Here is a 16,798-nt window from a genome sequence, read left to right on the forward strand (position 1 = left end):
TGTTGTATGTCCACGAATTCAACGTGATTTGGACATTTGCGCAAATGGAATTCGTCTATGAATTGCATCAACAAAAAGTCATAAATTATTAATAATAATTTGGTTTTCGCAGAAGGAACGGAATGAACGATTTGACAAAGAAAACTTTTGTCGGCCCAGTGAATTTCATCATGAATATCAAATTACAGTGCAATATCGTAATCGGATAACTTGATTAGTTTGTTTTTGTAGAAAAACATGAATTTTCTGAACAATTAAGATTTTTAAACGCAGGTTTGTATGAAATTGAGAAAATCGTTAAAAAAAACAAAAAAATTAAGTCTTCTGCACAAATAAGATTTGTGGGACTTAAAATCTCCAAACGTTCCCAAAGGTATAAAATTTGAAAATGAAATTAATTCAATTTTGTAGCGATTTTCTTCTGAAATTTGTGTAAATAACTCATCAACGCACAGCTTTTTGAGCCCCTAATCTGGGTGCAAAACACCGTTTTACAAGTCCGTTCCAATTTACTACTTCTAAAGCACCTTTTGATTTAAATTGGTGAACAGCCTTTGAATGATGTGTAGAATATGGAATATACGATGTTATTATACATGATTTCATTCTATTGTTGAAGATAATGTGATGGATACAAATTATCACTGAATTATTTCGTAATATAAATGTACCTATTACTCTAAATATATTATTCGTTGAATTTTCTGCACAAACTGATTTTTCAATACACTATTTGGCACGTCAATTACTGCCTTCAAAATAATCAAAATTGATTGAACTGCTAAACTTTCCAAGATTTGATGAATACTGAATTGGCGTTAGATTAACGTAGAGTTGATTGCCGTTATGCCCATCACTTTCATTTTCATTCGAGGTATAACCGCGTATTTATTGTTGCTTCAATGACAAACTATATATACATATGCATATATATCATTTTCCTATAGTTTTTGCATGTTATTTTTTGCGTACATTTTATCTGGGTTATGGTAGCTATAGTTGCCAAGACGCGCGTTCGATGTCCATATATTGGATTAGATTCTTTTTTTTGTCCCATTTGAAAATGTCAATGGTACATAGTCTTTTCCTTCGAATATACGACTATAATAACAATGATGTTGTTGAGGTGGGTGCGTTGCTTGCGATAAAGACAACTGATAAGGGTAACTTCAGTAGGGCTTAATAGAAATATAAGAAAACTGCATAGTAAAGGTGAGAATGGCTAACGGTGTGTGATTCAGTACGAAGCCCATGTGACGATTGTTGTCATTTTGGAATGGAAAGGGGCGCGCCATCAAATTAAAGTGAATACCTTGGAATTTATCCAAGCGCTCGGATTTCGGAATAGGGCACGCGACTATCAATTTTACACGAATACACATTTACAGGAAAATGGGCACACTTACTTCATCACATGCGTTGCAACGTGGTTTCAACACTTCAGCATAATGTCGTTCACAATAAAGTTTGTCATCATGAACGCAGTAGGACAAGTCAACAAGCAGCTCATTACAAATCGAGCATGTAAAACATTTCGGATGCCATAGGACCTTTTGGAATAAATGGAAGAAAAACTCGTTATCATTGGTAAGCAGAAAATGATTGGTTCTTGGGCGCAAACTGACGCCGTTATATACATTGATTTTTCTAAATTAAAACAAAATAATTAATCGTTGTTCGATTGAATTTCTATCAAACAGAGAATAATACCAACCCAAAGAAATCTATTATTATATCAATTCTAATTACTTTTTAATGAAGATACAAGTAAAAGCACTGAAAATGTCGACATTTCAGTGTTGAAAATTTCAATTATTTTCCAATAACTAGTCTGTCTGATTTGTACCTACTATATTTTAGAAGTTCAAGCTATTTTATTACGACATTATATTTTGTACTAACTTCATCACCAAATTTTGGAGCGATCACAGCTAAGTCACCCTGCTCGATATTATCATCACAATTGACACACGTTACCGGTACGCTATTGATGTTATCCTTAATATACGCAATATCTAGAGCAATTTCATTACGCCCAGCAACAAAATCCTCATACGATGCGTTATTTTGCGGTTCAATATGATTACAGTACGCCAAAGCGAGATCCTGTTTGGGCCATTGAAATGATAACTGTTGCTCACGATATTGCTCACCCGGCGTATTTATTTTTGGCACCTTGTCTTCAGGTAGTAAATCAAAATATTGACGAATCTAGATGCAAAGCAAACCCAAAAAAATTCTATTAGATTGCATGTTTCATTGAATTATTTCCGTTTTGCGCTTATTAAAAATGCGAAAGAACATTACCTTATTTGCAGTCGTAATTCCCGGTGGAACCCATGTATATCCTAACTGTTGTGCATTCAATGTAGATATATTTGCCGTTGGCTTGAACCCTAGTCTTTCTTTAACTGAAGTCACTTGTTCCTGGTAAATAGCATGATTTTCCCGCGGACATTTGCATACTAAACACGTTTTCCTGAAACGACAAGAGAAGAAATTCGGAACATTAGCTTTAAATCTTATGGATCATGGAAAAGATGATAAAATTTCTAAAAAGACTCAACCCCTGAAAATTGCTCGTATCTTACAATTGCACTCATTTCGAAATACCAATGCCGGTAGAAAATATTTGTCACAGAATGAAATTATGCCATAATTTAATGTACCAAAAATAAATGAATCTTTTTAAATTAAATGTAAAGGTCCAAATTCCATTTTTCTTCTCCTTCTTTTTTTTAAATTTCAAATACCTCTTACTAGGAGATGTCTACACACAAGAAGAAGAATATAAAAAAGTACACAGTAAGATCAATCAAAATAGGATTTAATTTTTTTTTATTACAACAAACACCAAAAATTGCCTCAAAGCAATTTTATCCAGAGATTACTATGGGATATTTTCATTCATATGGGATAAAAATATCGCATTAAAATAACAGATATTTTTCACGCGTTGCGTTCAACGTTCAATGCGTTCAATGTTCAGAGTCCAAAAACATCTAATATTTTTCGCGCGTTGTGTTCAGCGAAATGCATAAATACACAATAGCGATTCTGCACGCACAGAGTCGCTGCTTTTTCGTTATACTCTTCACTCTTACGACGAGCTGCTTGTAAACGACGTCAATGAGCTGGGAACGAAGAGTGTCGATCGAAATAAAAGAGCAAAACATATAAATGCATGCATCGCGCAGCTCATTGACGTCGTTTACAAACGACGGCACAAGCGATACACACACAGATATTGTGTTGACACACGAAGAGTGTTCAAAGAAAGAAGTGAGCGAAACATGTGCATGCACGCTCCGCGCAGCTCATCGCAAGTGTGAAGAGTGTAACGAAAAAACAGTGACTCTGTGTGTGCAGAATCGCCATTGTGTATTTATGCGTTTCGCTGAACACAACGCGCGAAAAATATTAGATGTTTTTGGACTCTGAACATTGGACGCGTTGAACGTTGAATGCAACGCGTGAAAAATATCTGTTATTTTTATGCGATATTTCTATCCCATATGAATAATAATATCCCATAGTAATCTCTGATTTTATCTATAACTAGCCGAAACGGCGAGCGAAGCGAGTTTGTTAGAAACAGTTTATTTCTACAATAAAACGCATATAATATTTCATTGCCGTCAATCCACATTAATGTACGTTGTATCGTAAAACCGAACTCACAATGTCTATGGAACGATGTGATATGTGGCGCAACTAGGTGATGGCCGCAGAAGTTTTGTCAAAATTCATACACAACCAACTTGACATTCAGTTACATAGTTCAGCTAACCCATAGTACATCCATCCATGGGCTAGGTGCGCCACCAGCGTGAAAAAATATGACAGTATATGATTAATACACAGCTCATTGTGAGTTCGGTAAAACAATTAAAAAAATTGTTCTTCAAACTTCTGAAAATTCAATTCGAAAATCAAAACTGATATGTGAATCTGCTATTTAAGCCGCGAGAGCTCTAACAGCATATTCATTAACAAAACCAAGAATCAAAAAATCGTGAAAATAAAAAAAGTAGGACAGACAGACGAACATTCAGTTTTATATATATAGATATTTCATATGCTGTAAAGTCTAGCGACTGAATCTCATAAACAGAAAAATTTCATTGTACATACAAAAACAAAATTTCATAAGTAAATAAACATTATACATTATGAAATAGGATTTATGCAACAAATCGTGTAAAAAGATAACGTACTCGAGCTGCAAATTGTGCTTATCATCTAATCACGTGCACAGAAAAAATAAAAAAGATATTCACGTTCCTGTGAAGTCGAAAAACCGTTCTGTGAAGTGGCAAAAACACAAACCGTGCTCTAGCACGGCGTGTAGCAGGCTAAGAGCAGAGACTGTGCACTTCGAATGATTGCCATTCTAATGCACATTTACATATATAGTCGTTTTGACATTTGGTGCTGCCCAGTGTGAGAAAAGAGTGATGTCCCAGATTATCACGTTCTCCGCTATCGTTTGTGTTGAAAAACACAATCGAAGAAGATACACACAAATGACATTTGAAATAAGATTGAAGAATATCGGAAGTATGCACCAGTATGAATGGCAGAAAGAGCTCAGCTTGTTTGATCGACAAGTCCCCATACAGTATAGAAACCTGTGTGGAGCAAAATGTTCATAAATGAATGAACTTACGAATTTTGTGACGAGAAAATGTCATTGTGTCCACATACCGCACGATGAATTTATTAACAAATTACAATGCATGTAATTCATGTATTAAATGTATGTACTGTGTCTACGTTTATGTATACATTATATTTCCTTGTTGAGCACGGAAACTTTGCCGAACATGTCAACCCCAAAAAATTCAACCCAAAATCATGTAGTCAATCATGACTCATTGAAGAAGTAGGTTGCGTATGGTATTTACAGAGGCGGCATCAAGCGGATTTTCAACTAAACTGCTTTGTTAACACCGAAATCATACAACGATTTCTCTGACAATAAAAAAATGTGCATTCAGGCGGTTGGAATGATTTTTCGTATACACGGGAAATACGTTGTTAACGTAGCACATACGGCTCCATTGCATGTAGTATATGCACACTCAAAACAAATATTTGCACTATTTTCGAAGCCATTCGTAGTTTTGCATCGCGTGAAAATCATTGTACATTGTACGATGTATTCGTACATTCTACGAAAATATTTTTACGAATTCGTATTGTGATTTTGCATCGCACTTTACAACGAATCGCTTCCAGTGTAATATATACACAAACTTATAATCTCGCATTGATTTTATTACAAACCGCTAAGGTTCTGTGTTCGTATACGAAGTGTGAAATCGTGGGGCGCCGTGGATTTCGTGCGGCAAAATTCAGTACCAATTGGTGTGAATGAGCTGTAAATAGACGTAAGTGATTTCGACATATTGTGAAATACCACGAAATCACACCAATTAGTACTGAATTCCGCTGTACGAAATTCATGGCGCTCTACATTTTTTTATTGACCCCACCTATAATACAACATTTTCCTTCTACACAATGAAAGCTCATTGCTCATCGCTCTACAAACATGTCATTCACTGTATACGATTTTCTGATAGTGTAATGATGCCCGCAAAACCAATCAAATGTTTCATTACTACTTACTCAACTTGAATAAAAACTCAAACTCAAAAAGGATATTGATACATTCTTTCTATATTCACCCACAATGATTCTGTCTATATTTTTTTTTGGTAAATCAATAATACAAACCGCTACGGTTCTGTGTTCGAAAAATTGCACACACACAAACAAACAAGGATATTTTTACCATTTTTACGGAACATTTATTTTTATAATTTTCTTGTTAGCAGACAATTTTGTTGTCATTATGAAGAATGACGCAAGCACTCTGACTGTTTTCGCCATCGTTGCTATAACATTGGTTGCGTTGGTTTTGGGTGGTCGGTCGGCTCTATGGTCGTTTGTCCATTTTTATTTCCTCTTGTTTTAGATTCGTACTCTCTATTTACATTGTACCATTTCATAAGTGAAAATGCTATACCCAGTTGATTGTACGTCATTTATATTTATATGGTCCAATTGTTATAAGGCTGCAACATCCAATTGATATAACAACCAACGTATATTATAAATTTGCACACAATGAAGATGAGAAGTGTTACTTTCCGTAGTTTTATGCCCAATTTCATATGTAAGTTTTTGATGAAGGTCGTGTAGTTTATTAATAATCATCGAGAGCAATCCATTGGATGACTTGGTTGATGACAAGATTCGCCGTTAAACAGTCATTGTCTACAAGCATCACTTAAGTGTGGTTTAACCACTCAGCATAGCTGGAAATGTTCCACTTTTTCCGGCTTTTTTTTATTTCTTTTGTATTTTTTTTTTCTTCTGAAAAATCCCAAATTCAAAAATTTACAGATCCAAAACCTAAGGTATCCGTATAAAATACAAAAGAAAAACACAGAAAAAACGTAGAAAAGCAAAATGCTATTCTCTTGAACCCAAGTTTGCTCTCGTGATTACATTTTTTCATTAGTTCTCTGTGATTTTGATTGACGGTATGCAGTGTTAAATTAACACAGTTGATGTACTAAACTGAAGTACCAACACACTGAAAAACGATATAAAAAACAACACAGTAATATCAATTAAAATAGGATTTATGCGGCAAATCGTGTAAAAACGTTAAAATATCGTGTAATCTTTAATGTTTCAAAGTTGACGCATATATTTGACGGATTCGTACATCGGGTAATAGTATTGACATTGATTTATTTCAAATTACACGATATTTTATCGTTTTACACGATTTTTCGCATAAATCCTATTTTGATTGATCTTTCTGTGTTGTTTTTCATATTCTTTTTTCTGTGTGAATACTAAAATGAGAAAATTTATTGAAAATGAAATTAAAATGGTAGGGGCTATTCGACGCACTTTTTTTAATATTTAAAATCTCCCTACAATCCGACTTATCGTTATATCATATATCAATGGTATGAGACCCGGAGAAACATTTGGCCAATTTTCCGACCACCATTTTTTCAGGGCAAACCGACGCACCCGTATTTCAAGTCATTTATCTCAAAATTAAGTAATCAAGTAAAATCTATTATTTTTTACGATGTTTATAAATTTATTTAAGACTCCCCTATGCTAACAGAGACGAAGGGGAAAGCGCAGAGGACTGAACAACACCGCGCGCGTTTGAGGTTCTCTGCGCTCTCTGTTGGCATAACAATTTTTATATTATTTTGAATTGTGAAAAAAATGGTACGGTCAATTAAAATGAACGAAAGCAAACATTTGTCCATGAGAATTGCATTTTCTGAGTTTTACTTTTACACGAGAATCAAATCCCAAACTCGAATCCAAAAGTCCCAACAACTACTGTTTTGAAAACGGATACGAACTAGAATTTCCCCATTTGAACCTATGGAATATTTTAATTTTCTAACTGTGCGCGCATTTTCTTTTTTTCTACGACCGTGTATTAGCCTAGGGGGATTTAACTACGTGAAAACTTGTAAAAAAATGATATAAACGCGCACGAAATTGTTACATTCACCAGAGAACTTGCATGATTCCACTCAGTTGACAAGTTCCGTATTAAAACAACATGCGCGAACGCGCGCGAGTTCGTGTGCAAACTTGTAGCTGGACGACGCGCACACATCAGTCGTTCCATTTATTATATCTGGATTAACTTTTTCTTCAACACTTTCTCCAGCTCTTTAAAAATATTTCCTTTGTCCATTTTATAATTATATAAATCTTTGAACTTTTGGAAAGGATGTGAAAAATCTTTATACACGTAAACAACCGATTTTTAGCTTGAAACGCGTTTTAATTGTCAAATAACAACTTGAAAAACGCGCAAAACCATAAACAAACTTGTGTAAACTTGTGACCGTGCGCGTCAGTACGTACAACGAACGCGTCGAACTCCCGCGAATCAAGCAAACTGGCAAAAAACATGCTGAACTCGTAAGAGTTAAATTCCCCTAGGTATTAGCCTGACTAATTAGACTCAGTTTTATAGAGGGTATAGGGATATATGCTAGGGCTTTTATAGCACGTGGTTATAATATTGAGATGAAAAACTCTAGAGCACCACTCTAGAATGACGGTCAAATTTGTTTGCGCTTAACACTTTGCCTGTCTCTCGGGCGTACAATGCCCGAGGCGACTTTGAAATACTAATAAAACTAACAAAAAAAATTGAAATTGATACCGTTCGATAACTTGAACCTTTAGCTACACACCAATGAAATTTCTTGTACGTATATGTGTAAGCATGTGTGAGATATTACCTCCCACACACATGTGCTTTGCCTGTCCCTTACAATGCCCCATTTTGTATGAAAACTGGACTGTGATAAGAAATAACGATTTGGTATTCTTAAGCAATGTTTTAGTACTCAACTCGCTCTATTTTTCAAGGAACTTACAAGAGATAAATGACTTTTGTCTTCAGCAAAGTTGTAGAGCAGGTTGAGTACTACTACTTTGCTGAACATACCGAATCGTTATCTCTTATCACAGTCCAGTTTTCATACAAAATACACTTCGGGCATTGTACGCCCGAGGGACAGGAATATGTTGCAAAATCACGGGACAATTAAAGTGTTAAATTTACTCCGGCATGTTTATTCGAACAATAATGCCGAAACAATGAAAAAAATACTTAAGAAGTATCCCAAATAAATTAGAAATGAAATAAAATACAATTGAAATTAAATCCGCAAAGTTTACATGTTTTGCTGTTTATAGTATGATTTCGCGATATTGCTCCTCTTATTGTTTTTTTCATTTTCAAGGCAATAATGTTAGAATAAACATGCAGAGTGGATTTAAGCACGAACAAATTTGCACAACATTTTGTCGTTATTTTGTAGTAGCGCTCTACAATTTTATTACATTCCGTATTTTGCATATAATCAATGCGATATTATGACCATGTGTTTTATATCGATATATGCTAACTTACAAATAATAAAGTCAAATCTAAGCTCGACGTATTCGATCACTCTATCTGCGACTTTTTTTTCTACATACTTATTCTTGACTTTCTCTTACACCATTAACAGCAATTTAAAATAATGCATACTGAACCATCATGGAGTTTAAGAGCAGTAATTTAATTGATCTTAACTAACTGCATCCCATCAAATATATAGTAATAAATAAGTTAAATTTCTACCAACGCTAAGAATCAATAGCAAGCAATGTTGAAATCACTTTCGTTTCTTCAGATAGTTCTTCATTGTAGTTTTTTTTTCAACAAGTCAAAAGTTTCTTTATGTAATATGTGTTGTACCTCACAATTAGATCGAACAGCTCCTGTTTATCGAACACTTTACAGTATGTTTCTAATACTTTTTGACATGCGTATTTCAGGCCGGTCCACTGAACAGCAGCATCGCCCGGTTGCGTTGGTTGTACTACATTAGTCCAAATTGGACAGTATATGTGTCGTTGTAGGTCAAGCATTATGTTTGCTATGCAATTTCAATGGTTTCAAGCGATTTAAATTTATTGTTACTTTGTTCTTTTTTTGTTACTGTTCGTTCAACCTCTAGTTTTTTTGTTCTCTAAAATCACTTTGGTTTTAAATACATTCCTGATTGCAACACTAGATTTATTTACGAGATTTTCCAGTTTATGCACAAAATTTATAAATTCAAAATAAATTGATCAAATCTGAAGCTGAGATAAACGTTTGGTGTTCATTGATGTTCGCCATTTCAATTTAATTGCTGAAGAAGATTTAATTCATATGGCAGAGGTGTGGTTAAGAGATCCCATTGATATATTTTAAAAAAATCGAAACGTGCAAAGTTTCGAACTAAAGAGACGCAAAAACAATTTGAGAATTAAAGTGAAACATAAATCACGTTACAGATTTTTTCGAAATGTTCCACTTTGATTCCAAAATTGCTTATGTGTTTCGTGCATAAAATTCATTTTGAGATATTTTTTTCTCAAATATTCTAAAGGGATCTCTAATTTGCATTGATTCATTTATGAAGTAGCGACAAATAGTTTTATGTTTCGATTAACGGATTTTGCTACGATCTAGTCATTGGATCCCCTTACAAGAGATTAGGGTTTACAAACGTTTCGACAAATACCGCAAACGGTGTTAAAAAAACGTTATTTTTCTGTTGTGTTTTTTTTGACAGTCCAAAATACCGCAGTAATAACGATAAAAAACGAAAAAAACGTTTTTTGGGCGTTATATAACGGATCTGTAAAAAAACGTTTTTAGGAAACACTGAAAAAAATATCGCGTTTTTAAACCCTACAAGAGATTGATATCCATTGTGGGCTCTGTTTGTCGATTTACTTCAATTGACCAATTTCATATTCTATGACAAAAAATGAATGCCCATTTCTCAATGCTCAATGATAGAAAATTTGACTAGTTAGGATCGGATTAAGAGAGATTGATATAAATGAATTGATCATACCCGTACCTTAAACTCAATGCAAAAATGAGGTCTTTGTGGTACAAAGAGGTAAAAATAACAATTCATTATGAAAACAAATACATTCATATGTTCATATTTTTATCTAAAACTCACCGAAAAAGATATATTTTCGAGATAGGAGTTGTTTATGTTCGGCAAATTGACAAATACGAGACACTTCAAGACTCGGTAATTGAGACAGTGTCATGAACTGTGTGCCAGCCATAATATGGAAATGGAATGAATTGCGTAACAATTAATAAAATACTACACATCTATTAGTGAGACGTAAAAGAACGCAAGTTGGTCCAACTTCGTAGCAATAAAGAGAAGTATGTTTCATTGCAACTAATAATGTTTAAAAGAATGTATGTTCGTTTTTAGCGGGTCCTCGCGGTTTTTCACGGTTTCCGCGGAACTGATAAGAGATAACAACTTGGTGTCTTCGGCAAAGTTGTAGCACTCGAGGTCTTCTATAACAATGCTGAAGTCAGTTATCTCTTATCTCTTATCTCTTATCAGTTCCGCGAAAAGCGCGAAAAATGATAAGAAAAAAAAAGTTCTATATAAAATATGGGATGCCAACATACTTCCTTTTAACTCAGATAGAATCAACAGAAAACATACTTTCCTTTTCAAAAATATAAATCGACAAAAAAACATACATTCTTTTACGTCTCACGAATAGATATAATGATTGACTGAAAATCTTATGTCAGCAGACTGGCTTTCTCAATCTTCGCACAGATCATTTCATTAAATATTAGTGACAATTTTGGAAGGAAAATTCCAAGAATGATTATTTGACGGTCGAGATCAAAAATGACTTAATGAAATGTTTTGTTTATAACGAAGCCAAACATTTATAGGATTAGACGTTTGATGGCAAAGTTTCTCTACCGTCATTGTTCCCCGAGCCTTGCTCCCGTCTCTTTCCATCTGCACATACGAAACACTTTTGAATTTAAAAGCAATCTGAGTAAACACACGATATTTCAATTAATAAGGCGAGTTGAATGAAAATGAAAAAAAATGGTGGAATCAGAAGAAATTATTAAGGAATTGTTTATTAAATGGTTGAAACGCGATGAAACTAGCAGTGTGTCAAGCTATTTATTTTCAGGAGAATCAACAACAAACTAATGTCTAGCGCCAGTTGTTTGACACTTTTCATTGCTATTTTATAAGAGATATAAATTTGTGTTTGCTGACACATACAGATCTTTTGAATTGCTTTTACATTTCTCTTTATGCCCTGTGTTTTATAACATAGTATAGTCATCCAAACTATAGCTTTTCTTATTTTATTTCAATGCTGATCTCTATTTTAGTTTTTGTCTTTGCTTCTGCTATTATCAATCCACATGAATTATGACTTTACTGTGAACTGCGATTTTAAAAGTTAAAAATCCAAGACATGTTTCCATTTTATTTTTACTGATACAAAGAAAAATAATTCACACTGTACACTTGGACACATAAATCGATGTCTTATTCAGCTCATTTCAAGTTTAACGTACACGCGTATTAATCGTATTCGTTTTTATAGTGTCTGAAGTTTTCAGATTCACCGTCTAGAACAAATTGCATATGGTTTCATATTGCAGCCATTGTTGAAAATTCAGTGATGACCTAAGCACTTTTTGTTCGCAACTTTTTGGCTAAGTTTTGTCATTATCTGCTATAAAGATTACTCAGATTAGATTAGAAGTCATTTTGGTCAGCATTCAATTTTTCTGTCAATAAGAGTATATCATTTACACATTCTAGTTAAATTGCAATTTTTAATTTGCTGATTTGAACTGTATTAAATGATAATACCTAAATTGAGAATGAATTTTTACATTCAATTCATTTTCAAATAACATTTTTTTTAAAAATTCAGTCATAACATGCAACCAATGTATATATGTACACACCAACAAAATAGCAATGCCAACTGAGACCTGAGAGTGTGTTTGCAATGCAAATTATTGCTGTCATTGAATTGACGCGCTCTGTGCTCATTCAGTTGGCATTCTTGAGAACGTTTGATTTATTTTTGTATGATGTTGTTTATATGCACACATTTGCGACGATATATACATAAAACCAGGGAAAATTGATGGGAAATCATTTCCCAAAATGAGCAGAATTCCTCTTTCCCACTTGTTGAGGCTTGATTACTTATTATTATGCTGAATTTAAATTCAAATGCAGAGCGTTCACAATTCAGATGTATTCGAAGGAAACAAATCTCCCTTATGGTTCGAATGGTTCGAGAATGAGTTTTCTCTGATGAGATATTCTCCCATCCTTCGTGGTTTGTGTACGGTTATATAAGCGAAAACGAGGTGGAAATGTAATCGAATCATTATCCAATCTCTGTTGATTTTTTGCCATTTCATTCAAACGATAGAACAACCAAACCGACTCTCATGAATCAGATCTAATCAATTTCACTAAAAAGAAGAAAGCTCGATATGACATAAAGGGTGAGCAAATGAGTGTAGTTCATCGAATACTTGTGGTTTGATATTTTACTTGAATAAATCACGATCATCATTGTAATTCAAAACTAATTATCGTATCGGCTTCTAATACTGCAAACAGTACAAGCTACATTCACTTGTTGTTCGACGATTGTTGCTACATACATCGCTTCTTTCTGTATACGTGTTTTGTTGTGATGATCGATAGATGCATTAGTGTTTATCTACAATAGATACCGATAAATTATATATGGACAGAACGTGCATTCATACTGTCAATACGACTGATTCACTGGTTCAATATTACACTTAGTAAGCGTCATTATTATCGGCTTCTCTGCTATCACTTATATATACACTGTTAATCATGCCATGAATCACAGAAGACAGTTTCTCTTCCTTCTAGAGTGTATAAAACTCCTTTTCGCTGGATTCGATGCTTCATTCTATTTTCGTCATCTTTTGTTGGCGTTTTTACGGGTTAAAGTGTATCTGGCTATTTTTTTTTCTTGCCGAATATATATAAATATATTTTTTTATTGTTTTTACATTTGGGCAAATGGAAGCAGAAAAACAACACTTTCGATTTTTCTACTGAAGTCGGATTTTTGCGCGTACTTCAACTGCTTTGTTTCATGCTTAGAAGGCTACTGAAATGTAAACGGTGCAAACGCTTGTTAAAATATCACGACAGAGCACCACACCACACACACCGAAATGTGAACAGTCCAAATCATAACTGTCCGAGCCACACCACTAAATTTGATTTTATTACTTTACGTTTCATGCACGCAGGGCTATCTTTCAAAAGAATGAACGAATTCTACGAATTGTTAAACAATTTCTTTCAATTTTGTTTTCGTACTTTGCTTCATTCTCGTGTATTATCATTGAACCATAGAAAAACGCTACATAGCGCAGCAGGTTCAAAGCTAGATAATAATGAACTGAACACAGAACCACATTAGTGACGCGAGCTTGTTTTTCAACAGACCGCAAACTAGTTGACACATGCGAATGTATGTTGTTGCCTTCCACAGTATTCAACACGTGCACTTAACACACAATACAAAGGCATATCAATTTTGATGGAAACGAATCCCAAACAAAAATACATGGTAGACAAAATAATGCGGAAAATTCTTTAATAAATTTGATTTTCACAAACAAGCTGAAGGTGTGTACTGCAATAATGTATTCCACGTTGACTCGGTCGAAGGGGAGCAGAAAATCCTTTCAACATTTATTTACAAGTGACATTTTGATGTTTTCTCGCTCAATTTGCGATACCATTTGACCATTATATTTGTTTGTGTTGTCAAAATCAGCAATTATTTCATTTGCCAGTTGTAAAATTAGCCAGTCGATCGGATTTGACTATGTGGCAGAGCATATGTGCACAATTGCGTATTTCGATACACGGAATGGTTTGTCCTATCCAAATATCTATTTGAAAGCCATTTATCGTTAGCTATATTGATTGAGAAGAGCGGACAAGAAATTCGAGCGAGAGAGGGAGCGACAGCGAGTAGAATTGTTGCAAAATTTGTACGGAAAATTAAACATTTGCATAAATACTATACGTACCATTGCATAAATTTTTAAATATTATTTATTACTAATTGAACATTTTCGAAAAGTAATTTATTCGGGATCTTTTTCCATTGAATTATTCTGTACCTTTTTGTACTTAGTTTTATAAAATCAATACATAAAAAAGAGTTTAATTTAAGTCGATGGACAATAAGAGTATGCGTTAAAAACAGGCTTTGTTATGCGCTAAATCCATCACGCTGAATAAATTCATGCGATAGATTTATGCGATAAATATGATGCGCTCGCTTTGCGGTGAACGAGGTCTGTTGCTCTTCACTACCGCTTGGCGATGCGTTCAATGCAAAGCATGAACGTTCATGCGTGAACAAGTGAAGAGCAACAGACTTCGTTAACCGCAAAGCGAGCGCATCATATTTATCGCATAAATCTATCGCATGAATTTATTCAGCGTGATGGATTTAGCGCATAACAAAGCCTGGTTAAAAATGGACGTCCATCTTTTGTACATTATGTAGAATCGGGCAACATAGAATGAATAAATCGTCCGGCAAATCAGTTGATGTATGTGATGTGTGTGATTCAATCGGAAAATCGCTTTATTTGAAATGGTTCGCACCACATCCAATGGTTATGCTACGAAATTTTATTCTATAGAGAGAAAATAATTTTTTTTAAAAAGCAACCGCCGAAGCAAATCAAACAATGTGTTAAAATACATTGCTAGAAAGAATTAGCCATATCGTGCAATTTATCGATCAACAGATGGATGAACGGTTTGGATACTATTTACGATTAATATAATCTCTAGGTATTATGCACCAATTTCAACATTTTACTAAGTCTTTTCATGAGATAGGTTTGTATAAATCAACCGGCTTTCCTTCTCCATTCGTCTCTTTTATTGCATCGTTTTTTTTGCTCAATCAAGCGGACAATTTTCATAAAGTCAAGGCTAACTGGAAATTCGCTTTTCTATATGCTATCATCAATTAACTCACCGCATAGTATAGTCTATAGCATAGCATGCATCTCGCTTCTAGTAATTGAAAAAAAAAGATATAAAGTACTACTTGCCGTATAATGTCATACAACAAGTCGTGTTCGATTTATTTCGCTTTGTGGTGTCTGCAATATTTCGTATTTTCTGAGTACTGTAGTTTTATGCTTAATGAGAACCATGCGTTATTGTTATAAATAGCAATTTGCCATATCTATGAGGTTGAGAGGAGAGTATGTACTTTTTCCGAATGCAAAAAGTTATATGCTTTAGTAATCAAATGAAATTTAAAAAGAAACTTATTTTAGAAACATATTGAATATTATTTTTATGTGTGATATAGGGGTGAGCTCGCTCCGTTAATGTGTGGGGGAGAACGGGATAATATGTGACACTTTTTTCGTTGTAAGGGAATCTTGGGTACCTGCTTAGAAAAAAAGTTCGAAATTGAGTGTATATATAGGCGAGTTCGACTTTCAGCACTAGAATGCTTTCTTCACTCGCGCCTGCTGTGATATGAATTTTATTTTTTCAAAGAAGATGTGAACATTTGGATGTGAACATGAATTTCAACGCACACATTGAATTCATTACCGCCAAATCAAACAAGATTAGCATGGATCAAGCATTTTGGAAGAGAATTCGAGGATGCGTGGACAGTTAAGAAATTATTTTTCACATTTGTATTACCGATTATCGAATATGGTTCACAGATTTGGAGCCCATACGCCGCTGAAAAGATTGCTCGAGTTGAGTCCGTTCAAAAGCAAAATTTTATTATTCGCACTGCGTAAAATGAAATGGTCGCATGGATTTAAGTTGCCACCATACGAATGTCGATTGCTGGAATTGAAAATGATTACGCTTGTGGAACGAAGAAAGATAGCTCAAATCGCAATGGTACATAAGGTGATATGCGGGCATACATTATAGAGACACAAGTAGTTAACCGCCAACTTCTAACTACTGACACAATATGAACGAAATCAATATTAGAACACCACGGCATTGGACGAGAGACACAGCATTCCTATCTCTACCAGTATGACACCGTGATTACTCCAGATTTGAACCAATCAATCATATGATGTCTACATACAATGATTTTTATAACAAGTTTGTGCCAATTAAGCCACCTTTAATTCATAAAGAAAATAAGAATTATCATAATGTTACTACTCCAGTTTGTGATACTTTTTTAATTGATTTTAACACGAGTACAAATACTGTTAAACAGAATTAATGAATATTTAAAAAATACAGGGTGAGGCAATTGAACTGCAACCAACTTCAGACTGCTATAA

General features: G+C 34.2%; 1 protein-coding gene across 8 annotated transcripts in view; it reads right to left on the reverse strand.

The window, feature by feature from the left end:
- The window catches only part of LOC129575749 (four and a half LIM domains protein 2), a 58,720-nt gene that overhangs the window by 32,054 nt on the left and 9,868 nt on the right, over positions 1 to 16,798 (reverse strand). For 6 of the 8 annotated variants that reach the window (XM_055459736.1, XM_055459738.1, XM_055459737.1 and 3 more), the window contains 3 exons: positions 2,308 to 2,479; positions 1,903 to 2,211; positions 1,407 to 1,550 (listed from right to left, as the gene is read on the reverse strand). In XM_055459736.1, the coding sequence (XP_055315711.1) occupies positions 1,407 to 1,550; positions 1,903 to 2,211; positions 2,308 to 2,479 (625 nt within the window). Of the gene's footprint in view, positions 1 to 1,406; positions 1,551 to 1,902; positions 2,212 to 2,307; positions 2,480 to 9,316; positions 9,632 to 12,992; positions 13,890 to 16,798 lie in introns of those variants that run through there. The other 2 variants (XM_055459734.1, XM_055459735.1) reach the window with 2 other exon arrangements.

This window comes from Sitodiplosis mosellana, unplaced genomic scaffold (genome assembly GCF_009176505.1).
Source record: "Sitodiplosis mosellana isolate CC-2019 unplaced genomic scaffold, AAFC_SMos_1.0 Smas_scaffold_6167, whole genome shotgun sequence".
NCBI classification, from domain to species: Eukaryota; Metazoa; Arthropoda; class Insecta; order Diptera; family Cecidomyiidae; genus Sitodiplosis; species Sitodiplosis mosellana.